Source organism: Capricornis sumatraensis, chromosome 6 (assembly GCF_032405125.1).
Source record: "Capricornis sumatraensis isolate serow.1 chromosome 6, serow.2, whole genome shotgun sequence".
Classification (NCBI taxonomy): Eukaryota; Metazoa; Chordata; class Mammalia; order Artiodactyla; family Bovidae; genus Capricornis; species Capricornis sumatraensis.
The window spans coordinates 52,739,834-52,762,481 of NC_091074.1; the positions used below are offsets into that span (position 1 = coordinate 52,739,834).

Sequence of the window (22,648 nt, forward strand, 5' to 3'; positions counted from 1 at the left end):
AAAGCATTTGACAGATGCTCTTTAAAATCATCTATATTCATGATAAAAAATTCTGCAACTAGGAATCAAAAGGAAGTCCTTTAATCTCATAGAGTACTGCTAAAGAAAACTCTTGGACATAGGCTATATGTGTTGACAGGATGTCATGCTAATTAGGGAAACAATTTGATGTGTTCATGTAGAACTCAAATCCTCAAGGGCCCCAGAAGCCAAGCATCAGCTTTACTTGTAATTCAGGTACAATTTTAGTACTTCCCTGTGATTGCTGTATTTCACAGTACTGTGAACAGAGAAACCTTTTACAGCAAGGCATGAAAACATTATTTTAAATACTCATAAAATGGAAACATTTTCTTCAGTAGAAGGGCAGTGTAGGGTAGTGAGATACAGCCCAACTTTGCAGTTAAAATCATGCCAGTGACTGGGTTCAGATCTCAGCCCTGCCATCTACCAGCTGCATGTCTTTGAGCAAGTGATGTAATACTTCTGAGCCTCAGTTTTCTCATTTTTAAAATGGGGTGAATACTACCTACCTCACATAATAGATACATCTATCATAGATTATATAAAGATATAACCATCTACTATAAAGATTAACTCAGTGCATGAATTTGGAATACTGCTTGGCATGCAATACATAGACAGTGTCAGCTATTAAAAACTGCTAAAGAAGAATCAAAACTTTAGCACCCAAGGCACAAACTATAGATGAAAGCAAGAGAAGGCATTTCATTTTCCCACGACTTTCGCAAGCCAGTAAATCAATTCTCTGTTTTCTTGTATAGCCAATTCTATTGCCTGTGACTTAAACCCAGCCAAGAAACAGAACATCTTCTGGCTTCCAAGACTGCTTAGACAAGAGCAGGAATTATGTGATCTTCATATGTGCAAACTACATGTTTAGCAGGGTGAGGCCTCCTGGCAGCCTTCAGTGATAGAGCCGCAAGTGCAAGTGGGGATGCTGCTGAGGGCCAGGCTGTATCTCATTTCACGCTTACAACAGTTCTGTGGAGCAGGAACTATTCTTAGCATCCCAATTTCAAAATTGATGTGCAGAAAAAACAAAACCAAGGATACACAGAGACATTAAGCATCTTGTCTAGTGAGTGCTGGAGGGGGATTTAAGGCCAAGCCTAATAGATCCAGGCGTGCAACCAACATACTATAAGTCCTCTCATTGTACTTAAGTCTTAACTTCTTTCCCCACTTCCTGAGTGGTCAAGCAATGTATCAACCTAAAACACTGTTTGGATGGTTCACCTTTTGCTCTGATTGGCTGCTCTTGCTTCACAAATCACCCTAACATTTGGTGGCACCCTACAACAATGATTTCAGTATGCTCATGGGGCCTGTAGGCTAGGAATTTGGGCATAACAGAGTTGGGTGGCTTACCTCTGCACCCGAATGTCTTAGAATCTCCAGTGGGAAAACTAAAAAAACTGGGAGTGACTCAGATGGCTGGGAGCCGGAATCTTCTGGAGACCTCTTCACCATTTTGGCCTCGAGATAGTCATCTTCTTACACAGGAGGTTGCTGAGGGCAGTATGGGGAAGCTGCCAGGCATCTGTGACCAAGACTCACAAGTCATAGAACAGCACTCCTGCCAAACTCTATTGGCTGAACAAGCCTGCCGTTTCGAGAGAAGAGGGACTAGACCCCACCTCTTAGTGGGAAACTGTTAACATCATTTTTATCCTTTTAATTGGGATAATAATATCAATATAATAAAGATGGTCCCAGGCCTAAAAGCCAATGATGGTTCAGCAGCATGGAGTTCCTAAGACATATTCTCTTTCTCTATACCTTCTGGTTTGGAAAATGTTTTTGAAATAAGTGTTATAAGTGTTTATACAGCAAACAAAAAAAAATATGTTTAATCACAAATAAGTGTGATTTCAATAGCTGAATGTGCACCAGAATCATTGTGGGAGCTTGTTAGAGCTGCACATTCCCTGTCTGGTACCTAGATTCACTGAAACGGCATCTCTGTGATGGGAGCCCAGAGGAGCATCCCCAGGTGATTCCTATCTCATCCTCAGGTAGCCATCTGCTGACCAGTCTTTGGGAGACTGCTCTTGATGCTTTTAATCTGTCTCTAAGGAGCAAGGCATTCTGGGATCTACATGCAGAAACCCAAGCTGAATCACATTATTGTTGCAACCCTAGGAATCTGGTTGTCTTAAAATGGCTATGATTACTGATAACCTAGATCCTGGCTTCAAAAGAGGAGGTGAACGACTACAAAGAGAGTCCCTTGAGAACATGAACTGGAGAGTGTTTTGTGTGTGTGTGTTTTAAACCTTTGCCTTTAATCTTGGAGTTCAGTTCAGTTGCTCAGTTGTGTCCAACTCTTTGCGAACCCATGAACCGCAGCACGCCAGGCCTCCCTGTCCATCACCAGCTCCCAGAGTTCCCCCAAACCCATATCCATTGAGTCAGTGATGCCATCCAACCATCTCATCCTCTGTCATCCCTTTCGCCTCCTGCCCTCAATCTTTCCCAGCATTAGGGTCTTTTCAGATGAGTCAGCTCTTTGCATCAGGTGGCCAAAGTATTGGAGTTTCAGCTTCAACATCATTCCCTCCAATGAACACCCAGGACTGATCTCCTTTAGGATGGACTGGTTGAATCTCCTTGCAGTCCAAGGGATTCTCAAGAGTCTTCTCCAACACCACAGTTCAAAAGCATCAATTCTTCGGCACTCAGCTTTCTTTATAGTCCAACTCTCACATCCATACATGACCACTGGAAAAACCATAGCCTTGACTAGACAGACCTTTGTTGACAAAGTAACGTCTGCTTTTCAATATGCTGTCTGGGTTGGTCATAACTTTCCTTCCAAGGCGTACGAGTCTTTTAATTTCATGGCTGCAGTCACCATCTGCAGTGATTTTGGAGCCCAGAAAAATAAAGTCAGCCACTGTTTCTACTGTTTCCCCATCTATTTGCCATGAAGTGATGGGACCAGATGCCATGATCTTGGAGTTACATTTTGCTAACAGTTTTGCAAGTGGGGAGGTGGGCAATCTATTCCCTTTAAACTGGCAAGTGTATTCTCATCAGGAAAACCTTTGATGTCTATTGTGGAGTTACCCAGTAAAGAGAAACATAGACACGCTAGGGACATTGGAGGAGGTAGGCAGAAAGTGTGGCAGTTTGAACCAGTCAGTCATTTCCCATCTTTTGCCCTGTTTTTGGTGGCAGATAGGGGGATAGAAAGAAGAGAGGAAAGAGGGAAAGGGAGAGAGTGACCGGGGAGCAGTTCTATGAAAGGGAAGCTGTGAACTCTTGCAGGTTGGTCTGTGTTTGCACAACAGGACAATGAAAGGCCCCCAAGATTCTTCTCAGCGCCTTTCAACCGTGCCCCCAAATGCTGGCCAGCATGTGTGTGTGTATTCTCTTCTTCTCCAGCCTAACATGATACTTTCGAGTGTGGACCCAAAGGCAGCTCCAGTTTGAATAAGTAGGGAAAATGGCTTCGTGACTCATGTGCTTTATTTTGGATTTGCGACCTAAGTGCTGCCGTTCACCTCCTAAAGTCCCAAGTCAATCGTAAAGATGGGGGAGGGGGTAGAAGGAGGCCGAGCAGGCCTGGGCAGTGTGGTTTCTGTTAGGCTCATCACTGAATTCCCAGTACACTAGTTTAGTTTTTGCTTTGATTGAACTTCTTTGGGAGTCTCTCATCACTCATCTCCTGAGATGGTTTTCTCCCCCTCAGAAGAGAGCTTTTATGGAGGCCTGTTTTCTTATATTTGCAAGATAGATGGGCACCCTCAGGAAGGGAGCTTGTGCTTTAAATTCAGATTTATCTGTAGTCATTTTTCATATTCTGTATTTTGGTTAATTTTAGGTCCATTTTGGATCAAGACACATAGATTTATTACATGAAAGGGGGATTAAATTTAGGAGCATGGTTGTATGCATTGTATTAATAATAAAAGAGCAAAATGTTTGCAGTGTTTAGCATTTTCAGTTAACTTTTATTAGCAAAAGAAATTATTTGATATTTGCTTTCAGTAACAGTTTCTCTTCTAGATGCTTCTCAAATGGATTTGAAATAACTAGTCATCATTGTTAGTTAAAATATGGGCTCCTGGAAACAGGGCAGCATCTAGCTTCTAGGGCTCCTTTTGGGGAATTAGAAAAAGGCCCCCTCAGGAGGAATGCACAGGATAGTGAGGCTGGGAAAGAGCATCTTTGTGAAAAGACAAAGGCAGCCTGTCCTTTGATGGAGCTCCTTGCAAGGACGCCTACCTTGCTGAGAGGAGCTGGCATACACTTCCACACTCACTTACCTCTTTGGGCCAGGCCCTTATAAAGTGGCCCTGACTGTTAGTTACAGATCCCAGGACATGGCTCTCTCTGGTACATTATGTGAGTGTTTGGGATTTGAGGGGCAATGTAATCAAAAACTTTCTCCCTACTGTAGAGCACAGGGAACTATACTCAAACTATAAACAAACTATAAGTATTTTGTAATAACTATAAGGGAAAAGAATCTGAAAAAGAACAGATTGGACTGGCCACAGGACTGGAAAAGGTCAGTTTTCTTTCCAATCCCAAAGAAACGCAATGCCAAAGAATGCTCAAACTACCACACAGTTGCACTCATCTCACACGCTAGTAAAGTAATGCTCAAAATTCTCTAAGCCAGGCTTCAGCAATACGTGAACCGTGAACTCCCAGATGCAAGCTGGTTTTAGAAAAGGCAGAGGAACCAGAGATCAAATTGCCAACATCCGCTGGATCATCGAAAAAGCAAGAGAGTTCCAGAAAAACATCTATTTCTGCTTTATTGACTATGCCAAAGCCTTTGACTGTGTGGATCACAATACACGGTGGGAAATTCTGAAAGAGATGGGAATCCCAGACCACCTGACCTGCTTCTTGAGAAATCTGTACCCAGGTCAAGGAAGCAACAGTTAGAACTGGACATGGAACAACAGACTGGTTCCAAATAGGAAAAGAAGTATATTGGAGTAATAGGAAAGGCTGTATATTGTCAGCCTGCTTATTTAACTTATATGCAGAGTACATCATGAGAAACACTGGACTGGAAGAAACACAAGCTGGAATCAAGATTGCTGGGAGAAATATCAATCACCTCAGATATGCAGATGACACCACCCTTATGGCAGAAAGTGAAGAGGAACTAAAAAGCCTCTTGATGAAAGTAAAAGAGGAGAGTGAAAAAGTTGGCTTAAAGCTCAACATTCAGAAAACAAAGATCATGGCATCCGGTCCCATCACTTCATGGGAAATAGATGGGGAAACAGTGGAAACAGTGTCAGACTTTATTTTGGGGGGCTCCAAAATCACTGCAGATGGTGATTGCAGCCATGAAATTAAAAGACGCTTATTCCTTGGAAGGAAAGTTATGACCAACCTAGATAGCATATTGAAAAGCAGAGACATTACTTTGCCAACAAAGGACCGTCTAGTCAAGGCTTTGTTTTTTCCAGTGGTCATATATGGATGTGAGAGTTGGACTGTGAAGAAAGCTGAGCACCAAAGGATTGATGTTTTTGAACTGTGGTGTTGGAGAAGACTCTTGAGAGTCCCTTGGACTGCAAGGAGATCCAACCAGTCCATTCTGAAGGAAATCAGCCCTGGGATTTCTTTGGAGGGAATGATGCTGAAGCTGAAACTCCAATACTTTGGCCAGCTCATGCAAAGAATTGACTCATTGGAAAAGACTCTGGTGCTGGGAGGGATTGGGGGCAGGAGGAGAAGGGGACGACCGAGGATGAGATGGCTGGATGGCATCACTGACTCAATGGACGTGAGTTTGAGTGAACTCCAGGAGTTGGTGATGGACAGGGAGGCCTGGCGTGCTGCGATTCATGGGGTCGCAAAGAGTCGGACACGACTGAGCGACTGAACTGAACTGATACATATGTATGTATAACTGAATCACTTTGCTGTACACCTGAAACTAACACAATATTGTAAATCAATTATACTTCAACTTTTAAAAAGTTCAGAAAAAAAACCCAAGAACCCTTTCTCCAACGCTGGAGACAAAGCCAGAGGATGCCTCCAAGTTATAATCTCAGAATCTCAGCAGGTTGCTCCAAAACTCCTAGGATGCAAGAAATGTCACCTTCCTGTATTGTATGGGTCTTTAGCTCCCATTTGAATTGGCAAGAAGCACAGCAATGGCCATCTGGGGCTCCTTCCCTTTTCCAGATCATATGAAACAGCTCAGAGGAGATGGAGCAGGGAGGCGGTGCACACCATCCTGGGGAAGAGTGCAGGCCTCTGTGGTTGCCTTCACCTCTGTCTGCGTGCTGTCCATCCTCTGTCTGGGGCACTGCTCTGGGCAGGGGTGCAGGGTCTTTTCCCTAATAGTCCTTTCCACTGCCCACAGGCCATCCTTTCCTCAGTGTGTCCCTCCCTCCTTGGTGGTGCTGCATCTGAGGGGGCTGAGGCTCCCACCAGTTCCAGAACTCAGAGATTTTTTTCCCTTCACTGCTTTCTTGGATTGGATAGCTTTCCTTTTCTTTGAATTCTGGATTGTGAAGGTTTCACCCAGCTCTAGCTGCACGTTTACACTTAGTGCTGGTTGGAACCACCCAAGTGCCTGTTGACCCTTTATGGGCAGAGCAGTTCCTGGCCTCTGCTTGGCCTGAGGAGGGGGCAGGTGGGGGACTGGATGGACAGTTTCGTCTCTTCCTGGTGAATCTTCCTGATGAAGGGGGTGCAAAGCCCAAGGTAGTTTCTAAGTAGATCACCCACTGCATTAAGCACTCAAAACAGTATTCCAAGCCCACCTTTTTTGTTTAGCATCTCTCAGAGGCAAGACACGTAGTATTTGCAAGAAAAGAGACACATTTAAGAAAAAGTTTGCCTTTTGTAGCTTAGAATTTGGTCAGAGAATGGAGAGATCCTGCCTGGGAATATCAGACAGACTTCATGAAAAAGGCCTTGAGGGATGGGTGAGATTTCAGCATCAGTCCAAAATGAAAGAACAATACATGTGAAAATGGAGAAGAGGATGTGGGCTACCTGCTCAGAATTCAAGGGGCACAGTGAGGTGAGACAAGGGGCAGGCGGAAGACTGGGGAGGTATTGTGAAAAGGAAGGGTGTATTCATTTCTTCTGGCTGTTGTGTAACAAACTACCACAAACTGGGTTACTTAAAACAATAGACGTGTATTCCCTCAGAGTTCAAGAGGCCAGAATTCTGAGCTCATGGTGTCGGTAGGCACACACTCCCTTTGGAGGCTCTGGGAGAGGATCCTTTCCTTGATCTTCCATCTTCTGGTGGCTGCAGGCATTCTTTGGCTTGCGACCACATCCCTACATCGTCTCATCTCTTTCTTCTCTGTGTGTGCATGTGATGGCCCTCTGACTCTCTCCTATAAGGACTCTTGCCATTGCATTTAGGGCCCAGCTGAAAAATTCAGGATAATCTTCTCATCTCAAAATCTTTCACTTAATCACATCTGTTTTCCAAGCAAGCTCACATTCATAGATTGCATGGAATAGGACGTTATATCTTCAGGGGTTAAGAGGTACTGTTCTGCTTGGGATGAGGGTGAGGTTAGCACGGTGCAAAATTTAAGGGAGTGCCAAAAAATTCAGTACTCAAGATAAATTTGTAATGCAATATTTTTTTTAATGCAAAAAAAAAAAATCCACAATAAACAAAGTATCCAAATTTTAACTAGAGACAGAGACTCCATTTCCCTCTTTAGGCTTATTAACTCAAGATAACAGCAGACTCCACTTAACCATCCAAGGTAGAGGAAGAACACTAGAACCGTGGTTTGAGCATGGTTGAGTGGATGCCTTGCTGACACAGTTGGCTGCAGAATGAGCACTCACTGTTTCCTACTCGAGTGTAGAAAAACTGTGTCAAGCACTCCAGGAGACACTGGAAACAGAAAAAAAAAGAGGCTTTATTTCTAACGGATTGTTGTCTCTGTTTATTTCCTTTATTCATGAAGAGTCATCTTGGAACTTCTAGTACATTCACAAAATTGGAAATGCTCTTCTCCCCACTGTCCACTGCCCCCCTGTTCTCCCCACTGTCTACATGGCCCCTTATCTGACATGGGACTTGTCTGGTACAGTGGGCTGATGATCCTACTGTTTCTCCCATCTCTCCGCTTAGGCTCATCTTGTCCACTCCAGTTTTCCTTGTCATGCACAGGTCTCACGTTCAAAACTGTGTCATAGAAAGAGCAGTAGAGGAGGAACCACTGTTACTTATCCCAGCTTAGCCGCCAGACAGACATGTGACCCTGGGCCAATCATACCTCCTCTGTGAACTCCATTTCCACATCTGTGACATGAATGAGCCAAAACAGACCATCCTGTGCTCCTTTCTGCTTCTCAGGTGCTGTGTCCAGCAGCTCCTCAGAAATCTCATATCAACAGGCTTCTAATTTTTCATCCCTCTTCTCACTCCCCAATCTGAGAGCCTTTCCAGTTGCCTCAGGAAGATTCAGTTCAGTTCAGTTGCTCAGTCATGTCCTACTCTTTGCAACCCCATGAACCACAGCATACCAGGCCTCCCTGTCCATCACCAGCTCCCAGAGTCCACCCAAACCCATGTCCATTGAGTCAGTGATGCCATCCAACCATCACATCCTCTGTCGTCCCATTCTCCTCCTGCCCTCAATCTTTCCCAGTATCAGGGTCTTTTCAAATGAGTCAGCTCTTTGCATCAGGTGGCCAAAGTATTGGAGTTTCAGCTTCAACATCAGTCCCTCCAGTGAACATCCAGGACTGATCTCCTTTAGGATGGACTGGTTGAATCTCCTTGCAGTCCAAGGGATTCTCAAGAGTCTTCTCCAACACCACAGTTCAAAAGCATCAATTCTTTGGCACTCAGCTTTCTTTATAGTCCAACTCTCACATCCATACATGACCACTGGAAAAACCATAGCCTTGACTAGACAGACCTTTGTTGGCAAAGTAATGTCTCTGCTTTTGAATATGCTATCTAGATTGCTCATAACTTTCCTTCCAAGGCGTAAGCATCTCTTAATTTCATGGCTGCAGTCACCATCTGCAGTGATTTTGGAGCCCCAAAAAATAAAGTCTGACACTGCTTCCACTGTTTCCCATCTATTTGCCATGAAGTGATGGGACCAGATGCCATGATCTTAGTTTTAGCCCTATCTCTCTTTCATGATGAATGGTTGATGATATGAGAGCAGTATCTGGAGTTCACATATATTAAAGATGTAATTTCTAAAGAAAAACGTGATAGTAAAAATTCTGACCCACCTGCTCACCCAGAGTGCCCTTCTTGAATAGCCACAGAAGTCTATCAGCCTCATCATGTTCTTTTCATTTAACTGATATAGCCTCCTTTCTGCCACCAACATTTATTCAGCGCCTCCTAAATAGCAGCACTTTTCTAGCCCTAAATAAGACCAAGTTCCTACCCTCTTGGTGTGACCATTCATGCTAGACCATGCATTCTATGTACACACACAAATACACACATTCTCTCTCTCTGTCTCACACACACACACACATACACACTCAAGCAAGAACAAACACACATTACTTTATGATCCTTAATCATGACTCGAAGCTCCCATTTCACAGGGCTGGCATAAAATTCACACTTGGGCATATTGAGGGATCTCAGAATTCCCTAGCTTCCTACAAAATATGTGGAAGGATCCAAGTAATGTTCACTCCAAGGTGATCATCACGGATGCTCTTCTTCCCAAACCCTCACAGTCTCTTGAGGGGCAAATGATTCCACAGTTTCTGGATCAGGTTGACCTGGGGCTCAGAGTGGGAATTCTCATGTTTAAGGTCTTTCTTGTAGGGAGTTTTCAAAAATGTGTTTCCTTCCTTTCAGTTTTCGTAATTACCATGGAAGCCTTCTTCTATGACATGGTCAGGACAAGGGACAAGTGCTTGGTTCATTACAACAAAAAGAGAGTTAAGAGGTAATTAAATGCATTTGTATCTTGACCATTGTATTTTTAGCACAAAACAAATTACTTTCAATTTTTCAAACTGACGTAGCATTCTTTTATTCTATCAATATTTATTCAGCACCTCCTAAGTAGCAGGCACTTTTCTAGCCTTAAATTAGACAAAGTTCCTGCTTTCTTGGTGTGACTGCTTATATATATATATGCTAGAATTTGGTCCAAGACCTTTTCTTTGAATAGGAAAGGTCTGTACTGTTTGGTGGTGTGATTATCTTTCTTCAAAAGATTCCCACTCATAATTCATCATCTGTAATGTTCACTTTAAATTCTTTATTGTCAGTGAGAACTTAAAGCCACTTATGAGGCAATCTGAAAAAAGAATTTTCTATACTTTAAAAAATTCTCCCCAATATTTTACAGAATCTCAAAGTTACATCTCAAGTGTAACTTGACAGGCATAGCTAATCACCATTATCTAATTCTTCCCAAAGCACTCAACTTAATTTTCATATAAAGAACTCTTCCTATATATTCTCACATTTCACTGGCTTACATATAATTTAATAAATTCAAAGTTTCAATAACAAGTACAACAGGCATTAACATGTTTAGGAACAAATGTAACTGACTCCTAATAAGCACATAGCTCAGCTGCTGAGGCAGAAGTAGGTGACTATGTTAGAGAACAGTGGCATCAGTCAGGATGTTTTACAGAAGAAATGGGGAGGATAGGTTCATCTGTAGAGTTCAGCAGAGATCTGTTAAGAGAACACCTACAGTGTTTACAGTATTGATTTACAACTGAGTTGCTCTCACCTGTTGCCAGTAGATACTACCATGTAAAGGTATGGCATAGAAAATCCTTAATCTTGAAACTTACAGTGATGTCAAACAAACTACATCAGTGCTCTCCATGGAGAAAAATAGTATTCCTTGATAAACTCACTTGATAAATAAAAGAGTAATCCCTTGGTAAATAAAATTTGCCATAAAAATGAATTTAATAAAAACATACGGCAATATTGCCTTCTATCTCACTAACTCTTGCTTGAGGCATGTTCTGTCTTGATAAATGTGTTAAAGATTGGCAGCAAGTAGATTTTCTCTTTGATGAAATTAGGAAGATTAAAGAAGAATGGAAAACAGTGACTTGCTCAGTGTTCAAGCACCATGTTCAATGCACCATGGAAAATAATCCCCAGCACCCCCTAAAACCATCTTGAACAGTGTGCACTCCTCACTTTGGAAAATATTGCCTGCTTCCCATGAAATGATGAGCAGCTGAAGGGCAAGACACAATTCATACTCCCCTTCATGTCCTTTGCTTTTCCAAGAATCTATCCCCTAGGCCTCAAAGCTCCCTGCCTCCTGCTAAGGGACACCAAGTTGCCCCGTGAGCCGCCGTGTTACAAGATGGGAGGAGACAAGCTGTTATTTTCTGCTGCACAAGCTGAAGGGTTGGCCTTTCTCGAAAACATCAAGGTTCTTCAGGCCCGTGGACTCAGGATAGAGAATGCATGTTTTTCCTCAAGTTCATGTAGAGGGGGAGGGTGTGTGTTGTGGCGTGTACATGTGGAGGAGGGCGCTGTCGCAGAGGAAGACTGGGGGGTTTTCTGAACTTCCTTGAAGGACAGCGCTCTGATCCTAGAACGCTCCAACGTTCCAGTAGTTGGACTGTGCAAGCTCCTGTCTTCGAGCAGTGTTTGCGGAGCTAGAGAAGACTTTGGAGATCATCTTGTCCCTCTCCTCCCTGCCACCCTGCCCACCCCAGCCTCCTCTTACAGAAGAGGAAACCGAGGACCAGAGAAAGCGTGCCCTGTGACGACTGCCTATGCATCGCAAATTGGAACTGAATCCAGATGCTTGGATAGAAACCCATCCTGCGTCCCTCCTGTGACTGACATGAGTTGTTCACAGACTTTCTTTCTTCTTTTTCAGGCAGTGCTGAGCCCTCTCATAGCCATCGCGCTGAAAATATCCCAGATTCATGAGAGAACCGGCCGGAGGGGCCCCACTGTCATCACCTGAATGGAGGAAAGATCACTCACCAGGGCCAAAGAGTGCGCTCAGCGGGGGACACTTCACTCATGCCTTCTTGCTACCTGTTTGTGCCTCTTATGACTTTGAAAAAAAAATGATTTGCTGGTTGTGGGGGGCGGGTGGGTGTAGGTGGGGAAAAAAAAATCTGTTTTGTTTGGGTTTTAGTCAGTTTCTGCAATGCAACAGGGTCTTCAGTTGTCTGTGAAAGCCACATTGCCTTTTGATACCTGTGGTTTGTCACAAGAGGGAATCTGCCCTTTGGAGAGAGAATCAGTGGTCCAGGAGCAGTCAGGGCATCTGTGCATCATTGGTGCCAGGTGAGAGAAGGTTCTGGAATAGCGGAGAGGGCAATGCCAGAAGTCAGCTGACCCTAAGCCCCAGGTCTCCTCAGGCAGACCTAAGAAGACTGTCCACCTTTTCATCCCAGGTTACGTCTCCCTTGGGCAAAAGTTGTACAACTCCTAGTAGCCCACCTCATGCCCACCAACCACTTTATGGCCACTCACTCTCCTTCCCATCTCCAAAGTCCCTGTGCCACCCTCTTCACATCTTCTAGAGCTTTCCACAAACCACAATGGCACACTTTCAACAAAACATATCAAAGGGTGTTTTTTCTCTCTTATTTTATAAATAGTATTAGCTACTAAGCTGGCTGCATTCCTTCAAATTCAGCCATTCATTATGCAGGCGGGAGGCTGTTTCCTGGCAGGATTCTGAGAATGAATGCTGAACATTTTCAGGCCCTTCCTTGATTATATCACATGGGTTGATACATGGGTCGATCTGATTCCCATTGAGACGGCAAAATGCCACCACATCGGCTCTCTGACTTTCTCTCTCTGCTGTCTTATCTCCCAGTGAGGGTCTGCACTTGTTTGGACACGGTTCAGATCTTACTTATCGTGGCTGTAAAAGGAGACAGTGACATGCTCCACAAGTAGGAGATGAAGCGGATGCTGGAAGAGAACCTGACTGGTGGCACCGGGTGATGTCCCTAATGAGATGGAGGGGAGGGTGGGGTCCCCTGCTGGAGAGCAGAGGGTCACAATTGGCTTTCTTGGCCCAGAAAAAGGATATTGCAGCCCTGGCAGCCTCCATCAGCCCTCTCAGCCAGAAGCCTGGGTTCACGGGACCTGTTTGCACATGTTTTGCTTCCTTGGGAACGGCAGTCACTTGCCATGTCACTGGTGAGATAAGGTGATGCGCTTTGACTGTTCAGCAGTGTGTTATTGCTGTAGTCAAGATTAGGGCAAGCAGGGAAACATCCCCAGCAAGGTATTTGTTTCCATTTTCTATCTATGCTTCTGTCAGATACTTGCTAGGACCTTTCTTTATTAGCCAATAAAAGAAATTTCTGATTTCAGCCTTATGCAAGAATTGTGGATTTTGCTTGTTTTGTCATTTGAGAAACTCCAGTAGTGGTCACTCTTCTGATAGGCTTGCCTTTTGGAACTCTTGCAGGGCTGGTTTTCCTTATGATGACCTTGGGAATTTAGTAAATAGAACGGAGAGGGCACAATGCTCAAAACTGCCTTTAGGCATCAGAAGCATGGTATCTAACTTTTCATCACAAGTATCTTCATTTCAAAATAGCAGGAGAGTGGCTGAGAGTCTAAGGAACTAGTTATAAAATTCATCAACGATGGAATACAACTTGTCTTGTTGCTTAGATTCTCGGCATGTTTAAAGTGGAGGTCCATGATGGTCAGCACAACTAGGCACACCCTTAGGCTTAACAAAGCCTATGTTTTTCTTCAATATTTTTTTCTCAAGTTTTTGAATTTTTCATCATCTCTAACTTTGAAGTCCCCAGGTAAATCAATCCTCACTTTAAAATTCTATTTCTTTATTTCAGTATGGAGTCATGTGTGTCCAGCAGCCCAAATATACATTCACTCATTCAGCAAGCACTCCTTGAACAACTACTCTATGTGGCATTCTGGGTTTCTTGGTGTAGCACATGGGTGCATAAAATACTACTCCTATGAGTCTGTGGTTTGGAAACAGGAGGTTGTGGTAAACATGCTAAAGAATCAGGTAGACATGAACTTCATGGCAGCACAAGCAACCTGCTTGAGAGTGCACAGAAAGATGGACTCAGAGACGGAAGGCACTAGGCAGCCAAGGTGTTTCCCAAAGAGCGGAGTTTCCTGAGCCTGACAATCGCTTACAGAATTTCACCAGGGATGAATGCAGCAAGAACAAGGCTGGAAATTGAGAGGTAGGATGACTGGAGAGGAGGCTTGCTCTGGGTCTAGTGAGAGGTTGGCTTGGATGAATGGGATTGAAGCAGACACAGCGTTATGTGTATCAGACAGAGCAAATGCTTGGGTCCAGTTTTGGAAAGCAGCAACTGCACAGCCATGTATTTTTATGAGCTTTTTCTCAGCAAGGTTGCCAAAGGGAAGGTCCTGTAGTGGCTCAGGACCCAGCCTGCCTCTGGATCCTGCTCAAATTCACATTGTCAAAGTATGATTTCTGCTCTACATAGAATCCAAGCTTCTCTTGCTGAGCTGTATGTGGATGTCCTCTTGCTTTAGCCTCAGGAGAGGTGAAGGGCAGGAAATCACCCTTCTGCACATGATGTTCCTCGTCTTCTTAAAGATAGAGCTGCAACTGCCAGTCTTACTTAAGAGTAAATGACTAGAGAGGTCCAAGAATGTTGTGGGGACCAGAGGAGATGATCCTAGAAGGGACAATGAATGTGGCAACTGTCTGGACCACCCTTGTGATCAGCTAGTATTGAGAGATTCACTCACTACACCATATGCCCCCAGGACAGTGGCAAGCAACAGTGTATATAATGCAGTGATTCTCAAATAGGGCAGTGCCACTACCTACCCAGGAGGTGTTTGGAGATGTGTGTGTATGTGTGTCAGGGAGGTATTTACTGGGAGGGGAACAAGGACGTGAAATATCCTGCTTAGTGTCAGCCAGCCCCCTAGATCAAAAAAGTTGTTTTGCCTCATCTGTGATTCTTGAGTTTATTGACTGACCTTGGAAATGGATAGACAGTCATTATTAAAATAAGATCTCTTATCAATTTTACTGATCTGAGATGCAGCCCACATCTACCATATTCACGGGATGAATAGTGCTGAATAACATTGCAGGCTGAAGGGTTTGCCTGTGACCTGAAGGCTTTCTGCACAGGAAGCCTCAGATTGATGACCCGTCCTACGGCGGCATAATGGGCTGACAGTTGGCTGCACTGAGCCAGCGTTCTCCGCAGGTAGCATAGGCAATAACAGGGTTAATGGCGTGGTAACTTCTGATTGGCCAGTGTGGCTCAATGTAAGGCGTGGGATTTACCCGACGACATGTCCATCACTTGCGTAGGGCTTGGGGAATTTGAAACGCACCTGTGAAAACCGGTAGGGCTATAAACAGGTGCCTCCATTTCATTGGTTGATCACGCACCAGGTACTTGTGAAACACATGGGCGCTGATATTCCAGATACCAGTCTTGAAGAGCGTTCCATTCCTGAGTGGTGAAGGGTTACAGAAATCATGCACCTTTGGAAATGAACTTACTGCTAGTGTTTCAGTCTTTGGCCCTTCAACAGTTACACACAGCAAGAGATTATCCAAGGCAGCAGAGCTTAGCGGAACGCCTGCTCCACTCGCACCGGCCGGAGACTTCAACAGCCTATGGCTCCTGTGGCTGACGGCAGGCCCACTTGGTATGTGAATCAGCCTAAGTTGTCATGGAGCATTATAGAATATGTTGCAGGGCTGCGGCGTAAACCCATGTCTTTTATCGTCTTTCCATGTCTTTGAGCACCTAGAAGGTGTCTTGCAAAATGGATGAGCTGGGGAGATACCTCGCTAAAGGCACCGTGTTTAAGTAAAATCTTAAAGGATGGATAGGATTGTTGGTAAAAGTGCTTGTGAGTTTTTGAGTGGAGGGGTCAAAAAGGTGCGCTTGACACCTCGGTTGTGTGAAACATGCCCCACACTGTCCTAACTGGCCGGGTCATGCTCGTCTTTGGGGGCGGAGGTGGGCACTTTCACTTGCTACTTAGAGAGACCTGATAATGGCGAGGACACCTCTGAGCATTTCCCCTCCCCACTGACACGTGAGCCCTCTGTTCACTTTGGAGAGGAGGGGACCAGCAAAGCCTGCACTTTCTCAGTCTCAGCGCCCTCCCTGCCATTCACAAAATCGTGGTTCTCAGTTCATGGTATTAATTTTATTAATTTTATCATAAACTTTAGGAGGAGAAGGGGATAGGTTGTCTACTTCTCCTGAGTGAATCCTCTGGGGAAGTGAGGGGTTGGGCAACGAATTCTTCTTAATCACAACAGGACACTTTTGTTTGATTTGCCCAGTGGGTTTTAATAGCTTCTGAAAGGCAGAATTTGTTGTGGGTAATAATCATGTTCTTGATGCTTGCTTCAGAGTGTATTTGTTTTTGTGTTTTTAAAAGGCAGTTAACACCTGTTAGTCATATGTCCTCTCAAAAAGCACTGGGCTTATTTTCTGAATCAGTAGTTGACGTTCAGTAGTTAGGTTGTTAGGCTTTGCGAGATTAACCCATCTAGATGCTGTTAGTTTCACATGGAGAATAAAACTTTGACTTATGCTCCTCTATTGATTTTTTTTTTCTGATACAAAACAGCAAAAAGGGGAAACATTTAAGTACAAAATTTATTGCAGTTAAGAGATTAAGACAATATCCTCATATAAATGAAAATTACATTTGTCTCAGTAGTATTTGGAAAAAACATCTATTACAAATTCAAATTCTGGACAAAAGCCCAGTGATAGAGCTTGTTCTAGTCAGTGAATGTGCTCAGACCCTAAGGAGAATTCCAGGATAACCGTCTCAGTAGAGGAATAGAAAGAGATGACAAGAGAGAAATTATAAATTGCCTTGCTAATAAATGACCACCTTCCTGTTGGACAACCATGAGTGACCTTCATGTCCAGTTATGCTCTTGATGTCAAGGACTCAAATCACAGATGCCCAAAGTCCTGCTTTGTATAAAGGAACCAGGATTTCCTCGTATGGCTTCCTGCGTGTCAGGACATGCTTCATCTGAGCGCTCAGCAATAACAGAAGGAGGAGGCCACAGGGTCCGCATCTCATCTCTACAACCCTAGCCTCCTCGAAAGCTCTTCATCTCTTCCTCCAGCGTCCAAAGCCCTCCTGTGCCCTTCACCAAGGCTGTCTGTTATCAGAAGGAGGTATCTTTCATCATGGTATAACAATCAGATGAAAGGAAATTACAACTTGGTGAGGGCCAAGCTCCGCAGAAAAACGGAGGAGGGTTTATTTACATTTTAAAAGAGAAGCCAGCCGGTTAACACTAAAGCAACTTTTGCTGCCTCTAAGGGCTTTAAGATAATGCTGCTACCCTGGGGCTCCCCTTCCTGTTAGGGCCTACTTCCTGAGGGGGAGAGAAGTCTTAACTTTTCCTTGGAAGGAGGGAAGTAAGGCAGGATTAGCACAACCTAGCACAGAAGTGTGAAGTAAAGTCTTCCCTGCTCTTCTATGGACCTTTCCTCACCCTCGTGGAAATAACTATGTTGTTGGAAAGGTTTAACTTCTCGAACTCTCAATTTATGCATCTTTGCAATGAGAATAACCACAGCACTTATCTCTGAAGACTATAATGAGGGCTAAATAAAAAGCATAAACAGTTGTAGTAAAGAGCATGCCTTATAAAAGGTATTCCATAATTGTCATATATTAATCCCAGCATAAAGTCCTCACCTGACAGGGCAGGAAACTGAGGCCCAGAGAGATGAAGTTTCTTTCTCAAGCTCTAAAGCATCAGGCTGTATATCCTCCCACCACTCTGCCACCTGACTTGTCCTCATGTATTAAAACTTATAATAAGATCATAAGACATAGTAAAGCTGAAGAGGAAGCATTTGGCTTCAAAATAAATGTATTAAATCTAAGTGTCTGGATCTATGTTTTGAGACACAAAGAATTGTCTGTTAATAAGTAAGGTACTACACTATAGTCTCCTTTCTTTCAAATCCTAGAGATTTACAGGGGATTCACTGAAATATATGGGTATTTTAAAGCTTTTCAAGATTTCTGTCTTCTGTATTAATACAACCTATGGCTAGCACAAATTCTTTTTTTCCCCTGAATCCTGTGTATTGTGAATTTTTGAATATTCTCTTTATTCAACTTGAGTCTCTAGGAAACCTTCTACATATGCTTGTAAAACCATCCCATTTTTAAAATACTCATTTAAGACTTTGTGCTTAAACCATTTTGAAAGTAAGTATTGAAGTCACTTTCCTTTCAGACAGAAATAAAATATACATACTTAAAGTCATACAAAGTAACATTCATGGGTTCCAGGGGCAAATCTCTTACAATGTGTGAATTAGCGTGCCACTGGCAGTACGGTAAATGAGGATAACTATGAAACCAGCCAGCAGAACCCACAATTTAAACGATAATGACCGTTGGTGGCCAGCTTGCCTTTTCCCTTTGTGAGTATTTGTAATGCAGTCCATGAAGGCGCATGGTGTCCAAACGGCATCTCTTCCTCCGTGCTGCTGGTCAGGAGATGGGAGAAGTGTTGGGGATGAGCAGAAAGGAGCAGAGCTCTCACAACAAAACCTTTGCAGTCCAAAAGCTTCCCTGGGTTGGGGTGACTGCGAATCCTTTGAAATGTTTGCCTGGTGCCCCACCCTGCCCTTGCAGGCCAAGCACACACGCGGAATCGCATTGGCCTCACACGGTCCCGCTCCGAGCTCTCCTCTGGGGTCGCTGATGTGGCTTCTCCTCCCACAGTCCCTGCCTGTGTTTATTATTAGTAGCTGCCTCCCATGAGGGTGTGTCGTGAGGGCTGGCACACTTCCCCTGCTTCAGTACTCTTGGCTTTGCCTCTGAGCATCCTGCCACGGCCTTGCTGCTGCCACCCCGTCTGCTGCAGACTCGCCATAGGGTGGTGGGTCCTCTGGGTGGGCCCCATCTTCATCCTGAAATTCAAGGCCCATCTCTGTGTACAGAGGTGGAGGAGAACCCGAGATCTCTTGCTCTGTGTGACAGGCTTGCTTGTCAGCAGCAAGACTCTCTTCGTAAGCTGGAGGGTAAAAACCTGGTCTGGGGGACAAAATGCCACAAACATTCGTGTGTTATTTAAGCAGGTTGTGCCAAGGAGGCATATGTCCTCCTCTCCCAAATCACACTGTGTGAAGCTAAACTGTTAGAAAACATTGATTCTGAAACAGATGTTCTTCCTCCCTGGCATCCCAGGTTGTTTCTTTTTTTTTTTTTTTAAATGTGCTGCTCTTCCAGCAAAACCCTCTTTATCAGCCATGGGATGTATGCCTCTATAGTCATACTTTCCCCAGTGGGTTATTCCACATTATCCCCTCTCTCTTACTCATTGGAACCAGGAAATTTCAGCGGGAGATCCTTAGCAGGGGTATGGGACAGGCCTTGACTGTGGACTGTCTCTCTAACCAGTTATTTAGTTCATTCACATCCTTGTCCCCATTCACACACGTCATCTTCTAGTCAGCTGTACTCGTGGTCTCAGAGCCTCACAGCCAACAAAATAACGATTGAAAACCAGCTCCATGAAGATTCCTGAACAATATCAGATGCTTCTCTTCCCTATTACTCACATTTCAAGTATTTTCGCCCCTGCCCCATTTCCATGCACACACACAAAATACTGATTTCTCAAACTATTCCAACTGACAGCTTTATATAGATTTCAGTAGCGGCCCTTTCCATGCCAACAGGCTGATGGCTAAAGGAGCCTTTCATGCAAGAGCTGATATACTCATCAGTAATCTTGCCCAACGTTGCTAATTGCTAAATCCTCTGGCTTCTCCATCATGAATGGGATAGGGGGTGGCACAGAAGTGGAGAAGAGTGAGGGTGAGCTTGATTGAGCTGTGTGATTATAGAGTGAACCCTTCCAGTGCCTGCAGGGAGTGTTTGTGGTGCGTAACCACAACAGAACAAGGACTGCCATTTGCAACCACAGCTCCATTCCAAACGTTACCAGGCCCAAAGCCAAGGAACTGAAGGAGCCATCTACTGTGCAGCATAAATCTCAGCCTTCACTCAGAATAGCCAAGGCCGTGTCATGGGGCACATATGTAAAAGCGTTGAAGACACCAAGGTGAGCTGTTCCCTGGAGTGATTTGAGAGGCTCCAGGATGACTGCCGCCTGCCCCAGATTCCGTCCACTTCTCCCAGCCCCCGCCCTCCCCACACCACTTCACAGTCCCAGTGTCCTGAGTTCCACCTTTGCAGACCCCTTTGCTTTGAAGTCTCAATCTAGGTACCCCTTTCAATTGAAGATACTTCTGAGAAGTGTGACTTACCATTTACTGACCCCCTAGCCATGCTAAGTGGGCTGGGCATCTATGAGATGCACTGGAAAGAGGCAGTAAAATGAGGGTGTTGTGACACCATTGCTTAAAGTGTTGCAGTACAATAGTATGCATGTGCTTAAAAATCTAAGCTACATCTTTAAGGCAATCGGTTACTCTTATCAAGATTCACATTCTAGAGGCAATCACATAACATTTATAGCAAAGGAAAAAAGAGAAAACATCACTCTAGAAGCATCTTCTGCAGTCACTTCACCTTTAATTTCCTTTAGCAAATCCAAAGACTTTGCAGTTAGTAGAATAACGTTGAAAATAGATTTTGGTCATTGTAGTTAGTATCTTATTAAGTATAGTATCATGTATCATAGCATCATGTCAAAAATCAATTGTCATGGCTAATCACTCATATTCAAGATACATGGAGTAGCTAAAACATTTTAGATGAAGAGGACAAAGAATTTATGGAGTCTCACTTCCCTGATGGCTCAGATGGTAAAGAATCTGCCTACAATGACAGAGACCTGGATTCAGACCCTGGGTCAGGAAGATCCCCTGGAGGAGGGCATGGCAATCCACTCCAGTATTCTTGCCTGGAGAATTCCGTGGACAGAGGACCCTGGCAGGCTAGAGTCCATGAGATGGCAAAGAGTCAGACACAACTGAAATGACTTAGCAAGCACGCAGGCAGCCTGTCTGTATCTGAAGAATGATGCCTGGGGTTTTATCCCTAAATGATTCTGTGTTTAGCCAAAAATTAGGAGAGTTTTGGTTGTCTGATACTAATTGTAACTAAAGTTAATCAAAATTTTTTATTGTCATAAAGTATATATAACATAAAATTTACCACTTTAGCTATTTTAAGTGCACAGTTTAATGGTATTAAATACATTCACATTGTTTTATAACCATCACCATTATTCATCTTCAGAACTTTTCCGCCATCCTAAACTCAAACTCAGTACTCATTAAACAGTAACTCTTCATTCCCTCCTTCCCTCGGTACTTGGGAATCACTGCTGTACATTTTGTCAATGAAATTTGCCTGCTCTAGGTACCTCATATAAGTGGAATCACATAGTATTTGTTTGGGGGGCCTATTTCTGGCCAGTTTTACTTAATATAATGTCTTTAAGGTTCATTCATGTTATAGGTGCATCAGTATTTCCTTTTTCTTCAAGGATGAATAATATTCTATCTTTTGTATGTACTGTATTTTGTTTATCCATTCATGGGTTGTTTCCACCTTTTCACTATCATGAAGAATGCTGCTGTGAACACTGATATAGAAGTATCTGTTCAAAGCCCTGTTTTCACTTCTTTTGTCTGTATACCCAGAAGTGGAATTGCTAGATCAAATGGTGGTTCTATGTTTAACGTTTTGAGGATCCTTCATACCATTTTCCAGAGCAGCTACACTATTTTACGTTGCCACTAGCAATGCACAAACGTTCCAATTTCTCCACATCCTTGCTAACCCCATGGGACTTGTAAGTTGCTCCCCAGTAGATTAAAAGTCATTGACCTTTTCCAGAACTCAGCCACACCACAGCCCTCCCCAGTCCTCCGGCTTCTGAGCACATACCTGTCCACTGTGGCCAGGGGCAGGGCCCCCTGAGCACCATACTGTCTGAGCACACGGTTGAAAACCCCTTTGCTTTCACTGGCCTGGTGGTAGGTGCTCCAGAAAATTCCACTCAGAAGGATCACAAACCCCAGAGGCAGAAGCAAATAGGCCAGGGTCAAGTTCCCCTGGCAGTTGAACAGAGAGGCTGAGGAAATGAAGAAGGCCCCCAGGCAGATCGTCAGGAAGCCCATCAGGAGGGCAAAGACACAGAGAACTAGACAGGTTCTGTTCTGCATCGCTGCTCCTTTGGAGCCCAGATCCCCGAGCCTGCCACTCCCCTTCTTCCCTTGCTCAGAGAGAATGCTGTCATTAGCCAGCTCACAGCTTTATATGCTCTGGGACCAACTGGCCTTTGGACAATTAAATGAAGCAGGCTCTTAGAAGCTATTCATTAACCATTGAAAATAACTCTAATATCCTTGGACGATTAACCTAAAAACACAGCATTGTGTCCTGCAGGAATGAGTGTCCTGCAGGCACAGCTCTCTTGTTCTTCTGAGCTGGATGGGACCCTAGGCTGACCCCAGTTATTTGAAAGGTCTCTCATCCTTTGATTCAAAGGTCTCTTGATCTCCAGGGCAGGTGATTCCAAATGAATGCTAGAGAAATTAACATTCCTTGCTGAACTACTTTCTTTGTGGTTTGGCAGGTAGTCCTTTCCTAATTGCTTCTTCCTTTTTCTATCCTAAAAAGGTATTTTTAAAGGCTTTTATCATATTTGTCTTGCTTCTCTCAATCTCTCTTTATTGACCT

The 22,648-nt window shown here is 44.0% G+C and overlaps 2 protein-coding genes across 2 annotated transcripts in view; one reads left to right on the plus strand and one right to left on the minus strand.

Moving 5' to 3' along the window:
- The window catches only part of PGM5 (phosphoglucomutase 5), a 208,864-nt gene extending 196,859 nt beyond the window's left edge, over window positions 1-12,005 (plus strand). The window contains exon 11 of the mRNA XM_068974264.1: window positions 11,847-12,005. Within this exon, the coding sequence (XP_068830365.1) occupies window positions 11,847-11,936 (90 nt within the window). The 3' untranslated portion in view covers window positions 11,937-12,005. The remainder of the gene's footprint in view (window positions 1-11,846) is intronic.
- A 6,781-nt stretch (window positions 12,006-18,786) lies between these two features.
- On the minus strand, window positions 18,787-22,131 carry TMEM252 (transmembrane protein 252). The gene is made up of 2 exons (XM_068973586.1): window positions 21,854-22,131; window positions 18,787-19,024 (listed from the first exon to the last, which is right to left on the minus strand). Exons 1-2 carry the CDS (start codon window positions 22,129-22,131, stop codon window positions 18,787-18,789), a joined length of 516 nt encoding a protein of 171 aa, XP_068829687.1.
- Window positions 22,132-22,648: the final 517 nt, after the last annotated feature.

What these genes read in the sequence shown, in the direction of transcription:
- TMEM252 (XM_068973586.1), bottom strand. Translation starts at nt 22,131, where the DNA reads ATGCAGAACAGAACCTGTCTAGTTCTCTGTGTCTTTGCCCTCCTGATG. An exon ending in CCCCTGGCCACAGTGGACAG is followed by an intron (nt 19,025 to 21,853) that starts GTATGTGCTCAG and finishes TTTGTCCCCCAG; the next exon opens with ACCAGGTTTTTACCCTCCAG.